The 23,852-nt window shown below is 36.0% G+C and overlaps 1 protein-coding gene across 1 annotated transcript; it reads right to left on the reverse strand.

The window, feature by feature from the left end:
- Window positions 1–9,353: 9,353 nt before the first annotated feature.
- On the reverse strand, window positions 9,354–14,553 carry LOC135201389 (uncharacterized). Its single transcript, XM_064230257.1, has 2 exons — window positions 14,498–14,553; window positions 9,354–11,653 (listed from the first exon to the last, which is right to left on the reverse strand). Exons 1-2 carry the CDS (start codon window positions 14,543–14,545, stop codon window positions 10,382–10,384), a joined length of 1,320 nt encoding a protein of 439 aa, XP_064086327.1. The 5' UTR covers window positions 14,546–14,553; the 3' UTR covers window positions 9,354–10,381.
- Window positions 14,554–23,852: the final 9,299 nt, after the last annotated feature.

Raw genomic sequence — 23,852 nt, forward strand, 5'->3', positions numbered from 1 at the left:
TGAATCCAAGAGAGGTTGACAGATTTGTTTGTACTAAGGGAGGACAGGGTTAAAGTTTGTTAACCTTATCGGTGTTCTTTAAGCAAAAAAGGCATAGAAAGAGGATCAAGAGCTAATCCAGGGTGGGGATTTATATTCCTCGTTGACGTGGCTCCAATAAAAATGGACTCTAACAGATTCCTTTTCCTTTGGTCATTGACCGTGTGGAATATCAATGCCTTATTCCAGTTAATGGCATGGCCTGTCTTAAGCCAATGATCCACAATGCGATTATTCATTAAACCATTTCAAGTGGCTTAACGAATAATGGCATTGTGGATCATTGGCTCAAGGCAGGTTATGCCATTAACTAGAATAAGGCATCGATAATCCACACGGTCAATGACCAAAGGAAAAGGATTCTGCTGGAGTCCATTTTCATTGGAGCCATGTCAACGAGGAATATAAATCCCCACCCTGGATTAGCTCTAGATCCTCTTTCTATGCCTTTTTTGCTTAAAGAACACTGCTAAAGTTAACAAACTTTAACCCTGTCTCCTGGGTCCACTGTGAACTCGAGAATGCAGAAATTAACTACGAAAGTACTTGTTCAAAGTCGCAGTTTCACTGACCTTCTACCGTGGATTTAAGGATGTTCTCAAGCAAGTGTGCCTTCGTGTTATATTGAATATATATATATATATATATATATATATTATATAATATATATATATATATATATATATACATATAAATTACAGTAGCTTCGGGGTGTGGGTTGTGATAAATAAATCAATACTGTTAGGTAACAAAGCCTATTGTTTAGCTAACAGTGGAGTTTTCAAGCTATTCCAAAGCTTAAAGAATCCCACTTTATATGTAGCCTAAAGTAAACTACACTTATAATTTACTTTATGAGATTTATTTGAAAGTGCATTATGATTTTATTCAAAGAAAAGTATTCATAAATACATTTGGGTGTGTGAGCAAATGATGTGGAAAATGTTTTTGTTATATGCTCGAGCAGTATTGAGAAGGGTATTAGCTGGGGTAATGCCCGATCTTGATATTCTTAAAGGAAATGATAATGTACTTGGAAACTTAAGTTTTAGACGAAAGAATGAAGGTGTAGCTTTAAAGGTAATTGAGAACAGTGAGTTTGACAAGAAGGAAGATATGAAAACATGTAAAGGGCAAGTGGATTTGAATCAGAGACACACAAGATGAAGATGCACATGAAGACTGATAGAAATTCCATGATAGAGGCAATGGAACCAGGGGGTGGTGTTGGGAGGAGAATGAGAAGTTTATTAAAATGATAAGAGTTATTATTTAAGGCACATTTGCAAGACAGAATGGAAGGTAGTTAACAGGAATGCGTATGGATGGATAAGATGGCCAAGAGAAGGTGCCAGAGAAAAAGGAGGGCTGATATAAAAGAGAGAGAGAGAGAGAGAGAGAGAGAGAGAGAGAGAGAGAGAGAGAGAGAGAGAGAGAGAAAGGGAATCACGGACTTTCGGCAGATGAAGAAATTGTTTTATTGGGACATAAATGAGGAGAAAAAGGTAGGTGAGCAAATAGATCTGGGAATGAAAGAGGTTCATGTAGAGCTGTTCTCTGAAGGGAATGTAATCCTTTGTCAATGGTGTGAGGCTGTAAAGAGGGCTATTAAAAAGATTAAAGAATGGAAAAACACCTTGGGTTCATTGGATTACGAGAGATGCTGCAGTATGGTGGTGAGAGCGAGATTGAAGGGCTGACCAGGGTTTGTAAGGTAATGTAGGATGATGGAAAGATTTGGTGGAATTTATGAGAGGAATAACTGTTCCTTCATATAAGAGTAAAGTTGACGGAGACACTAAGAAATATATAGGTATAAAATGTTATATCCCAGAGAATTTGGATGGTACAATTGTGATCAAGTAAGACAGATGACAGAAGGATCGATTGGGTGAAAGCAGCAAGTGTTCAGACAAGGCACAGCACGTGTGAAACAAGTGTCTTTTATGGAACGGTTTTCTGAGAAGTTTGAAAGCAAACGAGAAAGCTGTGCGTGGTATGCTTGGACCTAACAAAATTGTATGATAGAATCGAGTGATACGAAAGTATTGGGTAATTGAAGTGAAAGGTGAAAGAGGTATTGGAAAAGAAGAACTTCAACGTCTGAAAAGAAGTGTGTGCACGACAAGATAGGTGTTATTAGCACAGTGCGTATAGTGTTTTATATATGGTTTTATATATATATATATATATATATATATATATATATATATATATATATATATATAATAATATATATATATATATATATATATATATATAAACTCGTGTATTTTCATCTTGTGACTAGATAAATACTTTTGTAATTTGTTGCAGAATTGGTATTTTCATAATCATTGAAGTCCGTTGCATACTTGTTGAGAATACCACTAGTCCTTTTCACAATCTTGTTTCTGACATGTATTAATGCAGTGTTATTTTCTTTTTCCAGGTAAGTGACTTGAGCGTCATCAAAATCGTGAGTATTCAGTGCTCGCTCTCTCTGGTTAACGTCGATGACCGTTCTGCAGTTGTTGGAACACTTCTACAATGTCAATTAATTCTCTCTCTCTCTCTCTCTCTCTCTCTCTCTCTCTCTCTCTCACGAGTGGTCTATTTCAACTGTGGTTCCCAGGGCTTTATTTTGTGAACACACTTTCTCTTCCTTCAGTGTTCTCCTGTGTGTGTGTGTTTGTGTGTACATAGATCTTTAAACTAAAAAATAAGAATGGCTCAGGTAAAGAACCTTTCCTATTCACGTACTTCAGGATCACAGTGGAAAAAGTACAAAACTTTAAAGATTCTTAATTTAACTCATACCTTTGGGAAATATGTGATCCTTGAAATATTATGTAATAAAGCAAAAATATGCGGAATCGGGAAGGATGTAAAATTAAGCTGCGAAGTTTTTTTCAAGTTAATAATCTTAATCGAAACACGGGCAGGACTTGTTAATTATAGTTTGTCATAGAAAGGTACTTTTTCATTTTTGCCCTTTTTCCTTTCATGCTCGTAATATTGGATGAAAGGGCAGTTGCCGTGTTCCACCGATGGCGAGTGTGCGTGCTGTCAGCATAAGATAAGGCTTCGCCATAGAAAACGGAAGTTCCCTAATGCGATCCAGAGAGAGAGGGGGAGAAACTAAAATATGAAATTTCTCTGGGAGTCCATTATCTTTCGTTCCCGTTTTTGTGTTGTGGTCTTGAAATTTAATGGAAGTCGAAAGAATATCTTGCCTCTACACATTTTCCTTTTCTTTTGCTTATTATTATTATTATTATTATTATTATTATTATTATTATTATTATTATTATTATTATTAGTCAATCTTGGCATAATTATTCGTAGTTGGTTCTGCCTTGTGATAAAAAAAACTTGTAAAGGAAAAGTGAATATAGCAGTAATAATTGTATCCTAGTACCTTGCATGCAATTCTTTTTATATCTGTCATAGAAGTGGTCATTAAATGCTTAACGCTCAAATCTGCAAGGTACAAGGTAAAATGTCACGGTTTTTGTTGGTGTGTGAGATTCTTCGGAACGAGATCCTGCGATTCAGTTGAGTTCCTTTTCGTCTCTGGTCATCCTCTCTCGGGAACTTTCGGCGAAGCTTATGTTGTCGCTTTTCATATTTCAAGATGCTTGGGGTTTGGCACGCTGCCCAGATTACCAAACTTCCAGCGGAAGGTTCTATCTCTCTCTGATGTCCTGAATTAGTTTGTATTATTATAATATGCTCATTTATTGGGCCGTAGCAGTGGTATGTTTCTCTAGATATTGCTTCAGTTATTGTCTCTACAATATTGACTTTTGTTCTTGCAGAGTATCTGTTTTTCATCCCGGTAGTGTTGTAAATCATCCTCCTTAGCTTCGTTGTCTGTTTCGCTTATGTTTATCGCAAGTCTTTTAATTTCTGGTCTTTGGGCCAACAATCTCGAACCGAGAAAGGTGAATCGAATGTTACTCTACGTCCCCCGCCCCACCCCGCCCCCCTTATTTTTTTTCTTTCGATCACACAGACTCTTCTATACTTTCGCTTACTCGGGGAGTAAGCCTACAAACTACTTTGTTGTTGATTTTATTGTTGTTGTCGGGATAGGAAAGGTCTATGGAAGACCATAAAAAGTCTGCAAAAAGGTGTTTCATTTGAGTTAAAGGTGCAGGAATTTTAGGATAGGGTTATTCATGATTTATTAATTAGGAAGAAAATGTAAAAACATGAATATTTTGCATGTTCACCTGTACAGAAAAATTACTTTTAATAAAATGTAGCATATTTATTGTAATTTTCGATGGTGAAACAAGGCTCTATTTGACCGTAGATTTTAGCACGTTTTAATGCTATTTAGTTTACTGAATTTAGGCTGCAGTTCAATTATTTTGTGTTTCCACTTATAACTGAGAATAAATGAAGGTGTATAACTTGTGTCCTTATTGATCCTTGTTATTAGTATGAGTAGTACTAAGTTTGAGTATTAATTACGAAGACCACTTCACGTTAAGTTAGGAATATAATGTTTACAACTTATGCGTGAGGGGGAAATCTTACAACTGCCCGGAGTAAGCTGGAGGTCGGATCACGCCTTGTTTCTTAGGTAGCGTCTATAAACTCTATAAAAGTAGAATATTTTGAACCTTTATATTTGTTACAGAAGAAACACATAAGCCGTATTTTAATTGAAATTTCTGTGATGAAAAAAGGCTTTTATCTAATATACATATATATATATATATATATATATATATATATATATATATATATATAATATATAGAGAGAGAGAGGAGAGAGGAGAGAGAGAGAGAGAGAGAGAGAGAGAAGAGAGATCCCAATATCAGACAAGAAAATTGACAAGTCCAGGAACACGAGCGAAAATTATTGCTGTCTGTCACAGAGCACTTCTCAGATATCATCGAAGACAGATTGGTTTAATTACATACTCGAGTTCATCTGAATGACTCTTCTTCATGAAGGCTCGAAAAGCATGAGCTATACGTTAGAGTGATTGGTACGAGTTTGTAAATGGAGGTGTCAGACTGATTATTCGTGTTTGCTTGTAAATCTGATATGTGTAGCAGTTGGGTGTTAGAAGTTTTCATACATAAACTATGTAAATAATCGTGTTTGCGTTCATATAGATGATGTCACTGTGATTTTACTGGTGCTCAGTGTTGAGTAAGAGGTAAGTAAAAATGAAAAATATCGTTTGTAATTTATTATTATTATTAACACCTCAATGATGTTGGGAGATAGTTTGACAGTATCGTCCAATCTGTTTTCATATTTCTTGATTTTTTTTTAGGAGATTTATCATATCACGTGAAGAATATTTCGATATTTGAAATACGGCAGCATAGAGGCACCAACGTCGCAACCAAGTCAATGCTTAGGTTTGTATTTGTTATAATATGACGAGTCTGACGTTGAATGCCCTTCTTGAAAGAAATGGATAAAAATTCTCGTTATTATAGAGTCCAAACATTAAGGACCCACTCTTTCAGGAGAGAAGGTTATAACATCTGGAAAAAAAACTGAAGCATGAAGGTAATGAACATCGCGGAAGAAGAAAAATAAACCATTATGTGACTCCAGTCATTTCAGACTGAAAATGAGTCAATGATCACGGCAAGTTTCCATCATTATTGCTTTACTAATGAGAATGGCCTATTATTTGTAGTATATGCGTGCCTTTGGACTAAGCAAGCACACACACACACACACACACGGTTGTGGTAAGACAAACGCATGATGTATTATTTAAAATCTTTATGAATGGAAAAAATGTCAGAAGGATTAGAAAATGCGTCTTTAATTAACTGGAATGACTGATATATGAAGACGGTACAACTCTGATTGCGGATATAGAAAACAAACAGCAGAAACTAGTGAAAGAGTTTGATGGTGATTTGAAAAGGATAGATTGGAGAATAAATGTGGGTGAGAATAAGGTTGTCACGGGCAAGGGAAAGAAGGGAGATGAGCTTTGCATATTAATATGTATTGTGGAGGGATGGAAGGCGTTATTTTTGTAGGTATTTAGAAGTAAGTATAATGGATAACGGTGGGATGAGAGTAGGGGTGAGTATAGTTGAAAATGTATGAAGAGTTGTTTGAGCTAACTCTCCTTTATAGACGGTGAATGCTAATGGAAAAAATGGTTTAGATTAATTGTAATTATAGATGTGGCATAAGACGGACTAAAAGGTCGATAATTGCGAAAATACATGTAAATCGTGAAAAGGTTGGTGTGGATGAAAGGGTCCGCCACATTGATTGTAGATGGATTGGCCTTATGCTTCTTACATATTTTCATATTCCATTAAACTTTATAACTGATTTTACTTATGCAAGCGAAGAGTACCTTTCATTTTGAGATTTATAGATGAGTTTTCAGGAAAAGATGGGGACCTTTAAAGGAGTTTTCAGGAAAAGATGGGGACCTTTAAAGGAGTTTTCAGGAAAAGATGGGGACTTTTAAAGGAGTTTTCATGAAACGATTGGGGACCTTTAAAGGAGTTTTCAGGAAACGATGGGAGACCTTTAAGGGAGTTTTCAGAAAACGATGGGGGACCTTTAAAGGAGTTTTCAGGAAACGATGGGAGACCTTTAAGGGAGTTTTCAGAAAACAATGGGGGACCTTTAAAGGAGTTTTCAGAAAACGATGGGGGCCCTTTAAAGGAGTTTTCATGAAACGATTGGGGACCTTTAAAGGAGTTTTCATGAAACGATTGGGGACCTTTAAAGGAGTTTTCAGGAAACGATTGGGGACCTTTAAAGGAGTTTTCATGAAACGATTGGGGACCTTTAAAGGAGTTTTCATGAAACGATTGGGGACCTTTAAAGGAGTTTTCAGGAAACGATGAGGGACCTTTAAAGGAGTTTTAAGGGAACGATGGAGGACCTTTAAAGGAGTATTTAATTAAAAAAACGTTCGGACGAAAGAGGAGAGGAAGACCTAGACAATACCGGATAGAGGGTGTTGCCTAGAAAGTACCGGATAGAGGGTGTTGTAGAGGTATTGGAAAAAGAAGACCTTGCAGCAGAATACACTAGAAGGTTTATGTTGGACTGTTGGCTATCCTCTCGACACGTCATCATTAGTGAGGCCGCACTCTTACCGCTGAAAACTAAATATATACAATAAAGTATACTTTACCGTATGATTTGGGATGTTTTGTACTTGCAAATGTGAAGAGGGAGTATCTAGCATTTATATATCTCGAAGTTTAACTTTATGACGTTGTAGGAATATTATATTAAACTTCACAGCCAACACGAAAACAGTATTTGTAAAATAAAAATTTTGCATCAGAATTTCCTTTAAAGACAATAAGTTCATATACATCTGTGTTTAAATTAAGAAGAGGAATTATTACTTTTAAATGAAGGGAATCTAAAATTTTGTGCTTTAGGAACAAAAACTAAAAAAAATACATAATGCTGGAGAGTAATTTTATCCTGTTTGTAATGGCAGTTACACTTATAAAGATAAAAGTTGATTTTGCCCAATGGAAAAACACGGATAAAAATTTCTAACTGTATTTTCATTTGAGTAGTTGTCATACAAAAAAAAAAAATGTTTTTAGGCGGCCTTCTTATTTTCGATGGCCAGGGTTCGACGCACTGCTGATGAGCTTCCTGTCGTAGCATGAAGTGGTCAATGTCATGAATGCTCTGTGCATAGTGGGGTCATCCACTATTCAGCAGTGAAAGTATGAATGTGTCGTCTTACGACTTCTCCTTTGAGTTACTCCGTGTTAAGGGGAAGGTGCAAATGAAAATGATTTCATGTGTACGATATATATATATTATATATATATATATATATATATATATATATATATATATATATATATATATATATATATATATTAGTTTGTGTTGTAGCGTGATGATTAATTTAGCAGTCAACACAATTACAGTTGTTCGTCGACACTTGTGTATTTAATTAGCATTTATAACATCCATCGGATTGCTTTTTTTTTTGTGGCGTTTGTGTATATTTTTTGAGTAAGAACATCTTTTGTTTACATTTATTTAATACACGTGAAAAATTCTCTGCTTGTTTAAGGATTAGCGAAAGTCTCATAAACTTGAAAGATGAGTTCGTTCATATTTTTAAACTGTGGACACAAAAAGTTTCTTTTTAATCAGCTTGATCTCTGAGGCACTTGAAGGAGAGTCGTGATTTGAACTTAAGAATCTGTGCTGCTATTTACTTTGATTTTCCCTCCTCAGTATTCTTGCTCTCTTCGTACAGAGGCTAGTTTTAGTGGCTAAGCCTCCCATACATGATCCCAGTTTCACTGGTGTTTCGCAGCTGTAGAATTTAATTCCCTTTCTGCATAGTTTTTTTGGGTAATTGAAAAAACAAAGTATGATTTATATGCACTGCATACAATATACTCACAAACGTACTTTTAGACCAATTACGGTTTTATGTTGTTGCAGTATAACTATATAATTTTGGTTCAACCCTTTTAACCCTTTCAACAACGGATGAGCAGTTTTGCTGGGTTTTATGTTTATTTGCGCTGTATTCTACCGAGAATAATTCTGCATTTTTTCCCGTGTGAGTAATTGTTTTCCACATGAATAGTGGAAACGTTTTTATAATGCATCTTTTGGGATTTCACATTTATCAAGTCGTAAAGGCTGGTCTTTTCAAAAAACAAAATGTGAGAGTTTCCATATTTTCCCCTCGCAATTTTTCAGTCATCGAAAGACCTGCTTCTGCAATGGTGCTTTGTTTTTTTCCGCCAAATATTGTTCACCGGCACAAATAAATAGGAATACTGGGTTATTTTTTATGAAGATTGCTTTTTGCCATTAATAAGTCACATCTGTTTTTCATTTTTGGGAATCCGCTGGAATGCTGTGTGATGTTCGCCATTAGGCGGTTTATTGTTTTTAAAAATATTCATAAGTAGGCATATCAGATTGGGTTGGTAAAAGAGTTGTTATATTTTTCAAATTTAGCTTACAGTCATGGATATCATGGAGAGAATAAATTATACAAATATCGTGTATATTGCTTTGAAACATTCCCTTTTGTCAAATTTAGAGGAAAAAATAGGAATATGTAGTTATATATAACTATGTAATTTTTTGGAACGATAAATACCCCGGGAAGGATAACAGTAAGAACATGTTTTTGGATGTTTTTCATTTTATTTTAAAAGTCATAAGCGAATAACGTAGCGTAAGTATAACAAGTGCAGAAATGTTCCATAGTTTATTCATTAATGGAACATTTCTTTCGAGTAACAAATGTAAAATCAAGCGACATGAAAATGGTGAAGTATATACATAATGGTTGGAAAATAATAGTGTTTGGTGAATCCGTAAGGCTTAACCTCTCAAGAAGGTGAAAGAATGGTGATGACCATCTGGTAGGCGAAGTGCGAAGGTTCCTGACACCTGTAATCCGTCGGAGGTCTCCGAATACGCGAATTGCCCTCCGTCTGCCGCTACTTCGTACATGAAAGAGTATGGAGGAGCCCTCTTCCCCTGTAGGAAGAAGGACCAACAGTCTTATGAGAGAGAAATAGGTCTCTTCGCCGCTTATAGGGGACGATTTCTCGCATGCTCAAGGGCTTAGTGGGGTAGCTCTTGAAGACACTACCTAACTTATATAGCCTGGTGTTTAGTATATGAAACAAGGGAAGGAGTCTTCTGATGAGATGATATGTGAAATAAAGAAAGGCGAATAAAGGCGTCACTGGAGTCTTTTCATGAGGATGAATGAAGTCCATTGAAATAATGTTTAGGTGTGTCCGAGAGATGAGTTGTGTGGGTTACTCTTAGTTTTCATGGGATGTTCCTTTTCTTGTCGGTCAATTTTAGTTGAAATTTCCCTGTCTTATTTCAGATAGATCTTTAGACTTGTTTAAAATTAACTCCTAGGTGTAATTCAACGAAGAATCCAAAGAACTATTTTCTAGTTCAGCTGTAGGTGCGTCTGTACACAATTTGCTGTCTTGTAAAATGTCGTCTGTGATGGATGTGTGTTTAAAAATTTAACTGCTCTGCCCTTCTGAACTGAACCATGCTGAGAGTCGTGATGTATTTGTTAGACTACTTTTGAGTAATCATCTTGTTGAATGTCTTACAGCACGTCATTTCATTGTCATTAGTTTTCCTTTTTAGTTGTGTATATGTGATGAACATGATGTTAACAGTGAATGATGTTGAGCAGTTAATAAGCAATCTTTGAGTTTATAATACGCCCTCTTCAGATTAAGTTTCTTTGACATTTTTCTTGTAATGAGGTAGTTTCATTACATCTTTTTTTATTATAAGATCAAGGTATGATTGCGTATTTGCGTGCATTTGCTGTTACATGCGCTGTTATTCATAAAGCCATTACAGCTTCTGAGACCAATCTTTCCATACCTCATGGTAAATTAGATTCGGGTCAAGGGGCATCTCTGATGGCTTGTAAATGACTTCATCGGTTTTCCCTGTGGCCTCATTCTTCCTTGTGGATTTGGATTTGCTGGATGGCTGCCTTTTAGCCTTTGGAGTAGTCGTCGAATCGAGTTTAACTTGAGTTGTTGCCTTGGGCGGTTTATTAGCTGGCAACCTTTGGGTCGTGATAGCTACTGGGAACTTCAGGGTAGTTGTTGCTGTTGGTAGCTCAGTCGTTGCAGAAGTTGGTGGTACCTCCCGCGTGGTTGCTGTAGTTTTCGGCGGCTTATGTACCTTAGGTGGTGGTAACTTCTGTGTGGTTGTGATTTCTGGCCTTTTACTGGGAACAGTAGTCTTGTACAGCTTTGAAGTCGTATGCTTGTTTTTAGCAGTCTTGGCTGTTGTGAGCTCTTGGGCGATAGTGGTGAGGGGCAACTTGGAGACTGGAGTATTTTGGTAGTGTCCAGTTGGAGAGGTAACAGGCTTGTGGTGGGAAGGAGTCAGAGGTGCCCACTGATCATCCGTTATATGTGGTTGGACTGGTGTTGTAGATTCGAGGAGCCTGTAATTTTGAGAAGTAGCCGGGAACGCCTGTTGTCCTACGCCTATGTTAGAGTGCGAGAACGATGTTGAGAGGCCTGAAACCGTCTGCGGGTCTGGATGAGTGACAATAAGAGGAGGCCGCGGTGGAAGGGCACTTGGGGTCTGGGGATGGAAGGAGTCCCTGAATGGTGGGGGTGGGATTGTTGAGGGTGGAGTTGGCTGTGGGGGTTGATGTACTGGTGGAGGAGTAGGTGGTGGCCGTTGGGGTAGGGTTGAATGGATTGTGGGTTGTGGATGTGTGGGTAGAGGTTTGTGGGTAGGAAGAGGAGGAAGCGGCGGTGGTGAGGGTGGATGGGGTGAAAGAGGATGTTGTGGATGTGGAGAAGGAGGATGTTGCGGATGTGGAGAAGGAGGATGTTGCGGATGGGGTGAAGGAAGATGTTGCGGATGGGGGGAAGGAGGATGTTGTGGATGGGGTGGCGGGAAAGGAGACGACGGATGGTTTGAGAGATCTTGAGGTGGTGCACCTAGACCTTGAGTAGGTGGTATGTATGGCGGATGGGGGACAGGCGTAGGAGGAGGCTTTCCAGTATTATATACTGGAGGTAGAACTTTGTAGACGAATTCTTCTCCTGTAGAATTTGGGAGACCAAGGAGCAGCGTTGCCAGTGCTATTGATATAACCTGAAATATAAAAAAGCATATTACTCTTATCTTTTCATAGTAATAAAGAATTCTGAAGGTCATGTACTTTTGATTTATTTTAGTGTATATGCAATTATATGAACAGACACATGAGTGTTGTACACACACACACGACACACACATAATATATAATATATATATATATATATATATATATATGTGTTGTGTGTGTGTGTGTGTGTGTGTGTGTACATATACATATTATATATATATATGTATATATATATATATATATATATATATATATAATTATATATGTATACATTATTTTTTAAGGGCTTGGAAATGGCCTAGGTTTATATGTTCCTAAAAGTTGTTCCAAAGAATTTTTTTTATGGGAAGTGTCTTACTTTCTCGTGAATATTTTATTAGTATTTCAAGTACTACTGAGGTGACGCTTAAATAGAGGTTGCTGATGAGTGTGATCTTCTCACCTTACATGGCAATAGAAATTAACTTCCCTTGTTGCGTATGAGCGTAACATAAGTCATTTAGGAAATTTAATTGCAGGTCAGATATTTGAAAGAAAAGTGGAAGGTCCAGCCATCCCTCGAAAATATGTATTTTTTTAAGTAATTCTATGGAAGTTATCATATCTATGAAATTTGACATTCAAGATGATATTTCAGATTATAATTGTCTCAACCATGATTTCAGATTATAATTTTTTCTCAGCCATCTAGAAAAACTTAATGTAATGACAGGTGAACTGTGCAGGACTAAAGAAGAAAATTCTGCACCATTCTAATTTAAAATGTAAAATGATTATTAGTGAAAAAGATAGAATGTTTATGTAATTTTTGACCACATGTTCGGGTTCATCCAATTGAACACACGCAAGCCTTATGATGATAATCTGTGTGAAATGTGTATGAAACGCCGTCTTGAAACATTTCCCCCCATCAGCGTTTGTGGCCACCTGTTGGATGGTATTAGTAAGGCTGAAAGTGAAAGGATTAACTTTCCCCAGAGGATCATTTGTTATTTTGATGTCATCTACACATTGTATTCTGCTAACCTTTGGGTTGCTGTTGCGAAAATGGAAGTCTCTTCGATAAGTTTTGTTCTTGCCTTTTTCTACGCCATGGCCTGGTCATTTGAGGAAGCATACCCGTTCAGGACAGATTATATTGTTGCAGCAGAATATTCTAAGGAACAAATCTGCTGAATGTATAAGACTGGATTTTTTTAATTACTTTTCCTTGATATATGATGAAACTCTTAAAATTTCTTATTTCTCCCCACTCATCCAAGAAATGATACATTGCTGTTGGACTTTGTGATGACAGAATGGAAACCCCAATAATGCGATTATATAATATTGGACTAAAATACACTTAGCTATCTCATTTTTGTGTGCAGATTTGTTTATGATCTTGCGTATTTGGCTTTATGTAATCATACGTTTGGGCATTCGTTGTATAGAATGATATAGTTTGTTATGCTTAAAAAATCACAGTAGATGCACGTGACTTCATAAATAAGCGAATTCCACAGGAAAATGATAGTCAGAAATCCAAGCGCTTTCGTCTTTACTCAGATATTGTCAAGGAGTTAATCATTAACTCCTTGACAATGTCTGAGTAAAGACGAAAGCGCTTGGATTTCTGACTATCATTTTCCTGTGGAATTCGCTTATAGTTTATGTGTATATACATATGGTAGATACACACACACACACGCTCAGGTAACGGTCATCAGAATCTCTTTACATTATTGTAATTGGATCTCAGACTTTGCAGACACAATCTTATCTAAAAACTGTGAGGCATTCGAGACGTTAAGACGTTGTAGTTATTACTAGATAATATATATATATATATATATATATATATATAATATATATATATATATATATATCTATATATATATATATATATATATATATATATATATATATATATAACACACACACAAACATGTATATGGTATAACAATCCAGTGGCAGAGCGCTGGTACCATTGAGATCACAAGCTTCGTGGTTCGATCTCCGCCTCTGCCTACCCATTAACTCTATTGTAAATGGACAACCTGTAGTCCACAAATACTTGGGATAACAGTATCAACCCCAGAGACGTTTTAGTACTGGAGGGATCTACTCTCTCTCTCTCCTCTCTCTCTCTCTCTTCTCTCTCTCCCACACGCACTACTATATAATATATATATATATATTCTATAATATATATATCCTATATATATATATATATATATATATATATATATATATATATATATTTAGTATATATATATATACTATATATATATATATGTATATATATCTATAATATCTATGTATATAGATTTATGTATAATATATACTATATATCTATCTATATATATATATTATATATATATATATATATATATATATATATATATATGTAATATAGTTTTTTAAACGTGAAGTTGCAAACCCGATGCCCCATAACTCCTTAGCTAACATCGTGCCTTGTCAGTACGCTTATACACACACACACACACACACACCCCCCCCACACCATACATACATATACATTTATATATATATATATATATATATATATATATATATATATATATAATATATACGTATAATATATAGTATGTGTGTGTGTGTGTGTTGTGTGTGTGTATAGCGTACTGACAAGGCACGATGTTCGCTAAGGAGTTAAGGGGCATCGGGGTAGCAACTTCACGTTCAAAAAATTGCCGAGAAGTGGATGGCACAGCCTTTCGGGCGCGACCACCTCCAATCCAAAAGGTCGTCTATTGAGAAAAAAAAGGATGTATGTATGTATGCATGTATGTAAATCATCCTTAAATACGAATTTTTGCTTATCTTACCAATCTGAAGGCACAGTCCATCCTGAGGGGAAGTGTGCTGTCGCACATCCCCGTTAAGTAATGAGTGGCCGTAATCCTTTCACCACTTATATAGGCACATTCACTTCGTTCCTCCTCCTCCTCCTCCTCCTCCGCCGCCGCCGCCGCTGCATCCCCCCCCCCCCCCCCCAAAGTCCGTGACTCTCATCACCCTGATCTCTCTATCCCTGCGTCCACAACTTCTGTCGTTCATTAGCATATTGGAAAATCACTTGCTGCTCACTCAAGCCAATCTGGTTGTATCATTCATTAGTTGGTTTGTGACTCCGAACACCTCTTCCCCCCCCCCCCCCCCCCCCCCACCCCCCCCCCCCCCCCCCCCCCCCCCCCCCCCCCCATGATTTTGTGGTAGACAGTTTGCCAGCCCTCGTTAGCCATATGTTTGACGAGTCATTGGCTTTTGTCCAATTGTGTTAGCGCGTATTTTGAAAAAGTATTTTGAAAAATACTTTTTTTATGATTATATCAAGAATTTTAGTTGTAGTTCCGTCTTTTCATCAGCAATTAATCCTTTGTACATGAAGATGAAATCTTAAAAAATAAAAAAGGCGATGAAGACCGGCGGTCATTTTAGGCTATAATCCCTCTGCTTTCATGGAGAAAGACTTCTGCCTTTTTCATCCCAAAACTTATTGTAGCGAGACAGATTCAGATGGAATTTAGAAAGTTTTTTTTTAACTTTGTGGTAGTTATGAGAAAAGAAAACAAGGCTCGTGTTACTAAAACAAAGCCCAAATGCGGAATTTTTATTAGATTTTCTCTAATTACAAGTAAAGTGTTGGAAATGATATATTTATAATATGTAAGCTGAAATGAAAGTTTATGGAGAGTATTAACTAAACTTTAACATTAAAACGGTTTTAGTGATATTTTATAATTACTATACCTAATTTATTTTTCTTCCCTCTAGGTTGTAATTTTATTGAAGAATCGAAACTTCTTAGTATGAAACTTTCCTTTGCTTTCTAAGCACATTCCTGACCGGCAGCATTTTGTGGCGGAAAGTGTCGCTATTATTATCTCATTTGCAAGTTTGCTTGCGGTATGTTTTTCTTTCCCCCCCCCCCCCCCCCCCTCCCCCCCCCCCCCCCCCCCACCTCCCACCGTGCTTGCGCTTTCCTGCCATATTTTTTTTTTTTCAGCGGATGAGTTGCCTCTTCTCCATATGCCGGAGAAAATGAGTTTCATGTAGAAAGTTCGCATTGTCTCGACGAATAATTGCAGGTCATGTTACCGCTGGCTACTACGGGTTGTGTAATTCTCCTGTTTCTTACCTAAATCTGAGGAGTACTTATTTAGCATTCATTGCGTAACGTCGTTACTACAGTACAGCCCTCGATCTGAACCCTTTTTTACCTAATACTGGTTGACTACGAAGACCCATCGGACGAGCATCACGAGTTTTTCTGTTAAGCTCATGGATAAAATGCTGATCGTTCGGGGAGAACAGAAACACATGCAAGAGGTAGATTGTATGCCGACGTATATATATATATATATATATATATATATATATATATATATATATATATATATGTATATTTATATATGTATTTTATATATCTGTGTGTGTCTTAGCAATATCGTCTACCAAGGCAACTGATCCCAGGTTCGACTCCTGTTGAAGGAGAATTGATAAGCAAGCGGTCTGTTCAAGGCAGTGACTTCTGCATATGATGGCTACAATTCTATGGTGGTGACAATAAAATAATTGCTGAGAACCGAGAACCCGATGGATAATAACTGCTAGAGCCATCCTACACACACACACACACAAACACACACACCTCTTCTTTTGGGAGAATGGCTCAGAAAAATTCTGTTCTTTCAAGTAACAGATATTAGTTTAGGATGAGGCTGATACCATGATGCTCCTCTGTTACTCTAGTTGCGAAACTCTGCAGTTAACCTACTACTAAGTATCTAATTCTGTGCTTCAGTCAAAGGAGACATAATGTGTTTGAACAGAACATGCTCAATCCTCAATTCTCGCAGAGGATGTTATCTTGGTGATCTTGCTAGGTAGGTGGAAATCCGTATCTTTACAAACAAGGAAGTGCAGACACAGACACACACACACACACACATATATATATATATATATATATATATATATATATATATATATATATATATATATATATATATATATAATATATATATATTCTTTGTAATCATACAGCCCTGAAGATGAGACATGTGGTGTCGAAAATTTGGACAATAAATTTACGATGCTACGATGGCTGTTTGCTATTGTTGTTCTTGCTGAATCTGCGGCGTTCTAGAAGCCCCAATCTTTCAGTATATATATATATATATATATATATATATATATATATATATATATATATATATATATATATATATATATATATATATAATATATATATATCCCGCTTGTAATTTTCCTTGGTTGAAAAAATTCATGTACATTTCGTCCCGACAATTCTTTTGAGTGATCCAATAAAATCGCGCTTCAACACTCGGCGGAAACAAAGGGGGTTCGGCCGTATTTTGCGATATAATTTGATATTTACTCTTTCGATAACGGCGCCGAAAGATTTTTATGCGTATGGAAATATTTTTTTCATTTGTTCATGTGTTCTGTTTGATTTTTATGGTATATTTGTAGTAGTTGCTGGTTTTGTTATTATAACTTTTCAGAATTAAGCTAATTATGGAAATATCGGGAAACTTTACCTGTCCTCCTGTCTAATTATTTTTATTTCTATTATTTTATTAAAGTCATCATTTTATGATGGCTGGGAAAAATGCCGCACCCCTTGGAATAGACTTTATTGAATAGTGAATATTTAATTGATTCAGTGTTTTGTATTAATTACGCACGATTGTTCACACACACACTATATATATATATATATATATATATATATATAATATATATATATATATATATATATATATATATTGTGTGTGTGTGTGTGTGTGTGTTGTGTGTGTATAAAAACTCAATACAAGTCTCTTACGTATGAACCACAAAGTGTTAGATTAAAATGTACCTATGGTTACTTCCTTGATCAAACAGGACTTACCAAAAATATTGTATAAAAGAAATGTCTGTGTTTTCTTGTGATCGCACGTAGTTCATCTTCTCTAGAGGCGAAAAATATATCTTTTCACCGCTTCAGCTCAGCTGGTCAGTCGCTCGTTTGTCATTCCGGGCTTTGTTACGGTCTCCGGCTATATGGCTCGTATTGTATTTTGTTTTTCGTGCATTAAGAATTTCTGCGTCCTTTCCCGGTTTTAATTTCGTATTAAAAACTAATAAAAAAATGCGCCGAAACTTCTTCGGCGCGATTGAGTTGTCTGTACAGTGTATAATGCCGTACAAAACTCTCTGCCAAGGCCCATGAAAGTTTGAGCTACAGGTCAGGTGGTTGTCTGTGTTGTTGGTACCTATAGCGTTACCAGACGCACGATCATGGCTAACTTCAACCTTAAGTCATATAAAAACTACTTTGGCTAGAGGGCTGCAATTTGGCTCGTGCGATGATTTGCGGATGGATGATCAACATACCAATTTGCAGCTCTCTAGCCTCAGTAGTTCGTAAGGCTTTTATTGTTTATGTGCAAGCGCCTCAGTGGCGTGTTTGGTATGGTCTTTGCTTGTCACCTCGGTGGCCGCGAGTTCGATCTCGGGCATGCCACTGAGGGGTTAGAGATGTGTATTTCTGGTGATAGAAGTTCACTCTCGACGTGGTTCGGAAGTCACGTAAAGCCGTTGGTCCCGTTGCTGAATAATCACTGGTTCCATGCAACGTCAAAACACCATAGAAGCAAACAAAAAAATTGTTTATGTGCATTATGTCTGCTCAGTTAATTATTCTTTTGCTCTCTAATCATTAACGGCCGTTAAAATAACTAGGAACTGAGCTCGAACTATCGCTGTTCTTTTGTGGCATTTCCTTTTCTCGCGACGTTCGTCAGTCAGTCCGTCATTTCCTGTTGTTGCTCGTGGAGAGTGTTGTTGATTTCAGTGACGTTACTTCAGACTCGTTCTGTGGTGGAGAGTGGACGACGGCGGTTTTCGTGGTGACGAGATGTTTCTCTCTCGTTATTTCCATATCACTTTTATGACCATGTGTCGCATTTCGTTCTGTAACTGCGACTTCAATAACCATTTGCGTTTGTTGCTAGTTACTCGTGTTGGTAATCCGGTATTGCTCATGACTACTGCTACTAATACTGTGTCCAAATAATACAGTACTATTAGTCAGATTTACAGTTTGGCCTTTTTATATTTTCATTTATATATTCATATTCGTGGATGAATGAACAATATTATTTAGAACATTTGATTATTAGCATTACTGAAAGGAATAAAAGAGGAGCAGATATATTTTTCGTAAGGTAAATACAAGGTTTGGGTTTTAGCTGATGTATTTAGTATTTGCGAGATTATTCATGTTTTTAGAGAGAATGATAGATTACAAATTTTGGGATTCGTATTGAAGGTAATCGAGAAATTACCTTATGAAATAAATGGCTGCTCATCAAAGAGGGACAGTGTCATCACATCCGTGAAAGATTGGCGGAATGACTGATCAGTTGAGTGTTTGAAAATCTTTATTTGTGGAGAACCTGCTGTAGAGTAGGAATGAGTTTATAATCTATACAGGCGTGGACAATGACCGCAGATGTCAAAGGTTATCCGGTGACTAATTAGTGCTCTCACAACAAAATGAAATACGTATAAATTGACGCTGTCATTTTCGTGATTGTTGTCAGAAAAAAACATTCAGACCAGATACACAAAGTGGTCAAGCTTTTGCTCGCGCTAACTCTGTACACCAGTAATTACCAATGTCAGCGAAGTTGATTTCAACTTTTTTTTTTTTATCTCAAACACGTGACCAGCAACATTAATTGCATTTTGGGGTGAGATGATCATTTGGATCCGTACTTGTAATCAATATATTACATAAAGTACAAAATTGTATATTCATATATATATATATAATATATATATATATATATATATATATATATATATATATATATATATATATATATATATATATATATCTATATATATATATATATATATAATATATATATATACACACACACACACACACACACACACTCACACTCACACACAACGTCTGGCTGACTGGGTATGCGTTTAGCAACGCTGCTCTTTCATTTGTGTCTGTTAAGTTAGTTCTCATGTTAGGATGTAGATTTTAGTGTCATATTAAAGCTGCACACTTGGAAGATTTTGCGTTTGTTCAGAGAAGCAAAGTAACAGAAATAAAAGATCGAGATGACAAAGTTAAAGTTGGGCAGAAGATAGAAATATTCAACAAGAGTATTAAAAATGATGTTTGGTAACATGATCTCGGAATAATACTTACAACTTGCAATTTTGGCTTATGCCTTTTTGTTTATCATGTCAAAATTATCAATTTGTATTTGTCTGCGTTTTCTTTTCACATCAGAGTTTGGAGCTGAATAAATTGATATCGTTAAGTTCCTTTCACCAAATAAAGAAATGTTTTTGAAAGCCCAGTTCCCCTGTTGTCTTTTCCTTTATTTTTTTATATATATACCTGTCACTAGTTTTTGTAGGTCGTTATTTATGTCCATCTAAGGGGGCCTCCACATTGCAGTATAAAGTCATAAACACAATTTAGTAGGCTATTGGATGAAGTCTTTGTAACATTTCTAGGTTTTGATAGTCTCAGTGTAATATTTTTCTAGAGCATTTGTTATTTAATACATTTTTCGGAGATTTTTGGATATGCAGAAAATCTTTGTCATTCCTTTCATAATTCACACACACACCATATATATATATATATATATATATATATATATATATTATATATATGAATAAAAAGAGTTTAATTACGGTACAATAGGCCATTAAATTAGGTGGCGTTTCTAGCGCGAAGGAAAAATCTTCCAAGAGAATTTGGTCCCGTGATACACAGCAGCGGATGATATAAGCGTTAAATCTTACTTTTCCTCTAGATATTCATCCTGAAAAATATTGAGAAATATATGGCTTAGCCCACCACAATCTCCTTCTTTATCGCGAACTCTGGAGGGGTTTTTTGAGGTGCTGCGTTATTTTGTGATGTATTTTTATTGAAGCATTAGGTAAGATTGGATGAGGTCCGGCTTTGATGCATTGCTGGCCAACAGCAGGGTTGTTTTTAAGACGCCTTCCATGGGAGGCGTTTCGTTTTTATTTATTCTTTATTCTCCCTACATATTCTTGGGGTATATGGTTTATTTTGGTAGAGTGTCTGGATTTATTTCACTACCTTTTCTCTGTTTCAAGATTGTGACTTGGTCATTAAGCCCCAAGTATCTGGCTTTCTACATTGTTACAGATTCGAGACTTTCCTGCACCTTATATATGAGCGTTCATATATACGTATGTATAACTCGATTGAACATTCGCTACAAAGTTCAGCATGATACATTTTTCATTAGTTATTTATATTTGTTTTATGGCAATATCTTCAGAAAAATTAGACTGTCTTCCACCTCTTGACAGAGGTATTATAGTATTGGAGTTTCAGATCGTCGAAATTCCTGGTCCTGTGTGCACTGCGCAGAATCCTTAAAAAGTCTTTGAAGAGCAAATAGATCCTTCCCATTTGTATCTTGTGTAGTCAGTCAGCTGGTGCATAGAAAAGTCGTTCATCCCCCGAGAGAGCCGTATGTACACTGGAATCAAGGATCCTAAATATTGACAATTTTGTCTATTTATCTCAGTTCGTAGGATCAAGGATCCTAAATATTGATATTTTTTTAATTTATCTCAATTCATAGGATCAAGTATCCTAAATATTGACATTTTTTTTTATTTATCTCAATTCGTAGGATCAAGGATCCTAAATATTGACATTTTGATTGTGTATATAAATTTTTAGGATCAAGTACCCTAGATATTACAATTTTTCCATAAGTTGTATAAGTATATCAATATGTAGTATCAAGTATCATAAATTGTGATATTTTTTTTATATTTATATCAATTGTAGTATTTAATATCATAAATAATAATTTGAGATTAGAGATTTGCAGCCAAAATATGAGATGAAAGCGTAAACGATTCTCGTCTGTGTTAACATATTTTCAACTAGTGTATTTTATGATCCCTGGTCATTAAGGCTTTGAATTAGGAATCATAGTATTGAATTAGGAATCGTGGTTTGGGAATCTCTGTTTGGATGTAGGCGCTGCTACGATTAGGTTACACAGTGCTTTAAGAAGAAAAAATCAAGTAAAATGCGCCGAAATTTCTACGGCATAATCGAGTTTTCTGTACAGTGTATAGCGTATAATGCTGCATGAGCCGCAGCCCATGAAACTTTCAGCCACGGCCCGATGGTGAACTGTCGTATAGGGCTGTCATACGCGCGGTCATTGTTAACTTTAATCTTGAATAAAATAAAACTACTGAGGCTAGAGGGCTTTAATTTAGTAGGCTTGATGATTGTAGGGCGGATGATCAACATACCAAATTGCAGCCCTCTAGCCTCAGTAGTTTTTAAGATCTGAGGGCGGAGAGAAAAAGTGCGGACGGACAGACAAAGCCATCTTAATAGTTTTCTTTTACAGAAAACTAAAAATTGGATGAATGAAAACATAAAAATTTGAGATCGTTTTTCTCAAGATTTTTTTTTTTTTTTTTTTTTCTATTGGGAATTAGGTTTTTGAGATCTTTATTTCAATGGCATGAGTATTCCTTGTCATATGGTAGACCTTGCATGAACTTCAGTCAGTAGAAGCTTTCTCTTAAGTTTTTCGAAAGCGTGAACTTCATTTGGGTTTTGTGTACCTTTCTGCTGTTGAAGAACGTTTTCGTACATAATCCTTGTTTATGTGTGCATCACTTCAAAAGTTAAGCAGTTAATTTTTAGTTATCTTCTTACAGATTCCGTCTTAAGTAAAAGGATTTAGGATCCTACAATGTTGAAAGTTAATCTTAAATTGATGTCATATATGTGTCTGCTGTTCTTACAGTGTTTATTTCTGTTGCACTTATAAAAGATACATAGAATATTTCTTGGGTAATAAAGGAGTTGTGACGTATTTCATGAGTATGAATTTAAAGATTTTTTGTTCCCTCTTCGTAAAGTTTCCAGTCAAAGTTTCAAGGCATTTTGTACGTCAAAATTTTAATACTGAAATTTTTTCTTTTTTGCCAAAGAAGTAGAGCTATTTTAGGATCATAATTTTTTATTATCTTTATTGCGGCAATTTATAAACCATATATTGACACGATAATATATTGAGAGTAGGCTAATTGTATCTGATTTTGCATTTTTTATAAGCTGCAGAAATAGCCTTTTTGTATTCATGATATGGCAAGCTCATAAAAATTTTAATTGACGTCATACAAATTCGTATCCTCAGGCTCAGGAACAGTTAATTGAAATGAGATTACTTTACCTTAATATTTACTACTAGTATAAGCTCAAGTACAGTAATTATAAAAATAGTTTTCGTACGTTGCATTTTTCTTCAGTAATACTGAGCCTTATTTTCTCCCTAGTTCCTGAATTTATACATTTGAACAAATATATTTATATACATATATTTTTAGATATTTTTATGTGAAGTTTATTTTAGATTTAATTTTTTTCTATTTAAATTTATTTCGGTGTCAATAACCTAGTTGTTGTGACGCCAGGTTTTAATAGAAAAAAATCAATCAATCAATCAATCACGTGCTCATGGTTTGTAGTTTTACTCGGTTGCGCCTCATTTAACACTAGTTCTGTCGGTGTTGACGGAAGTAGGCGACGATTCAAGGACATTTTCAGCTACAATCTTTCCTCCCTCCCTCCGTCCCTCCCTCCCTCCCTCAAAAATAAAAAAAATACGCAAAGTACATTGCTACAATTCTCTGTTAAGCAACAGTACACCATCTGTTATCCGGAAGACGTCGAATGAGGAAATAATCCTTTAGTTGACTAACAGATTTTCAGAAGTGTTACGCTTGCGTATGCAATCGCGTAAGCCTTGTTGCAAGTTTTTGGGCGTAATTTCATCGTGTCCGTAACGTAATGTCTGTGTTTTTTTTATCTTTAAAGACGTGAACTTTTCCCCAAAAATGTAGTTGTGTTTGTGTGATCTTAGACAAACACACAAGTTTGTTTAAACGTTCCGTGCTCGCGTAAATTACATAAGAAACAGCCTTACCGAGTTGAACGAAATTAAGGTAGTGTCAGCTCTGATGTAATATTACCAATTTAGAACGCCTGCCCCTCGGTTGTTGTGGGAATATGGCTCCTAATTAGACCCTAGTTTATCATTGCCGTATTTCCCGGTG

Source organism: Macrobrachium nipponense, chromosome 28, assembly GCF_015104395.2.
Source record: "Macrobrachium nipponense isolate FS-2020 chromosome 28, ASM1510439v2, whole genome shotgun sequence".
In the NCBI taxonomy this organism is placed as follows: domain Eukaryota; kingdom Metazoa; phylum Arthropoda; class Malacostraca; order Decapoda; family Palaemonidae; genus Macrobrachium; species Macrobrachium nipponense.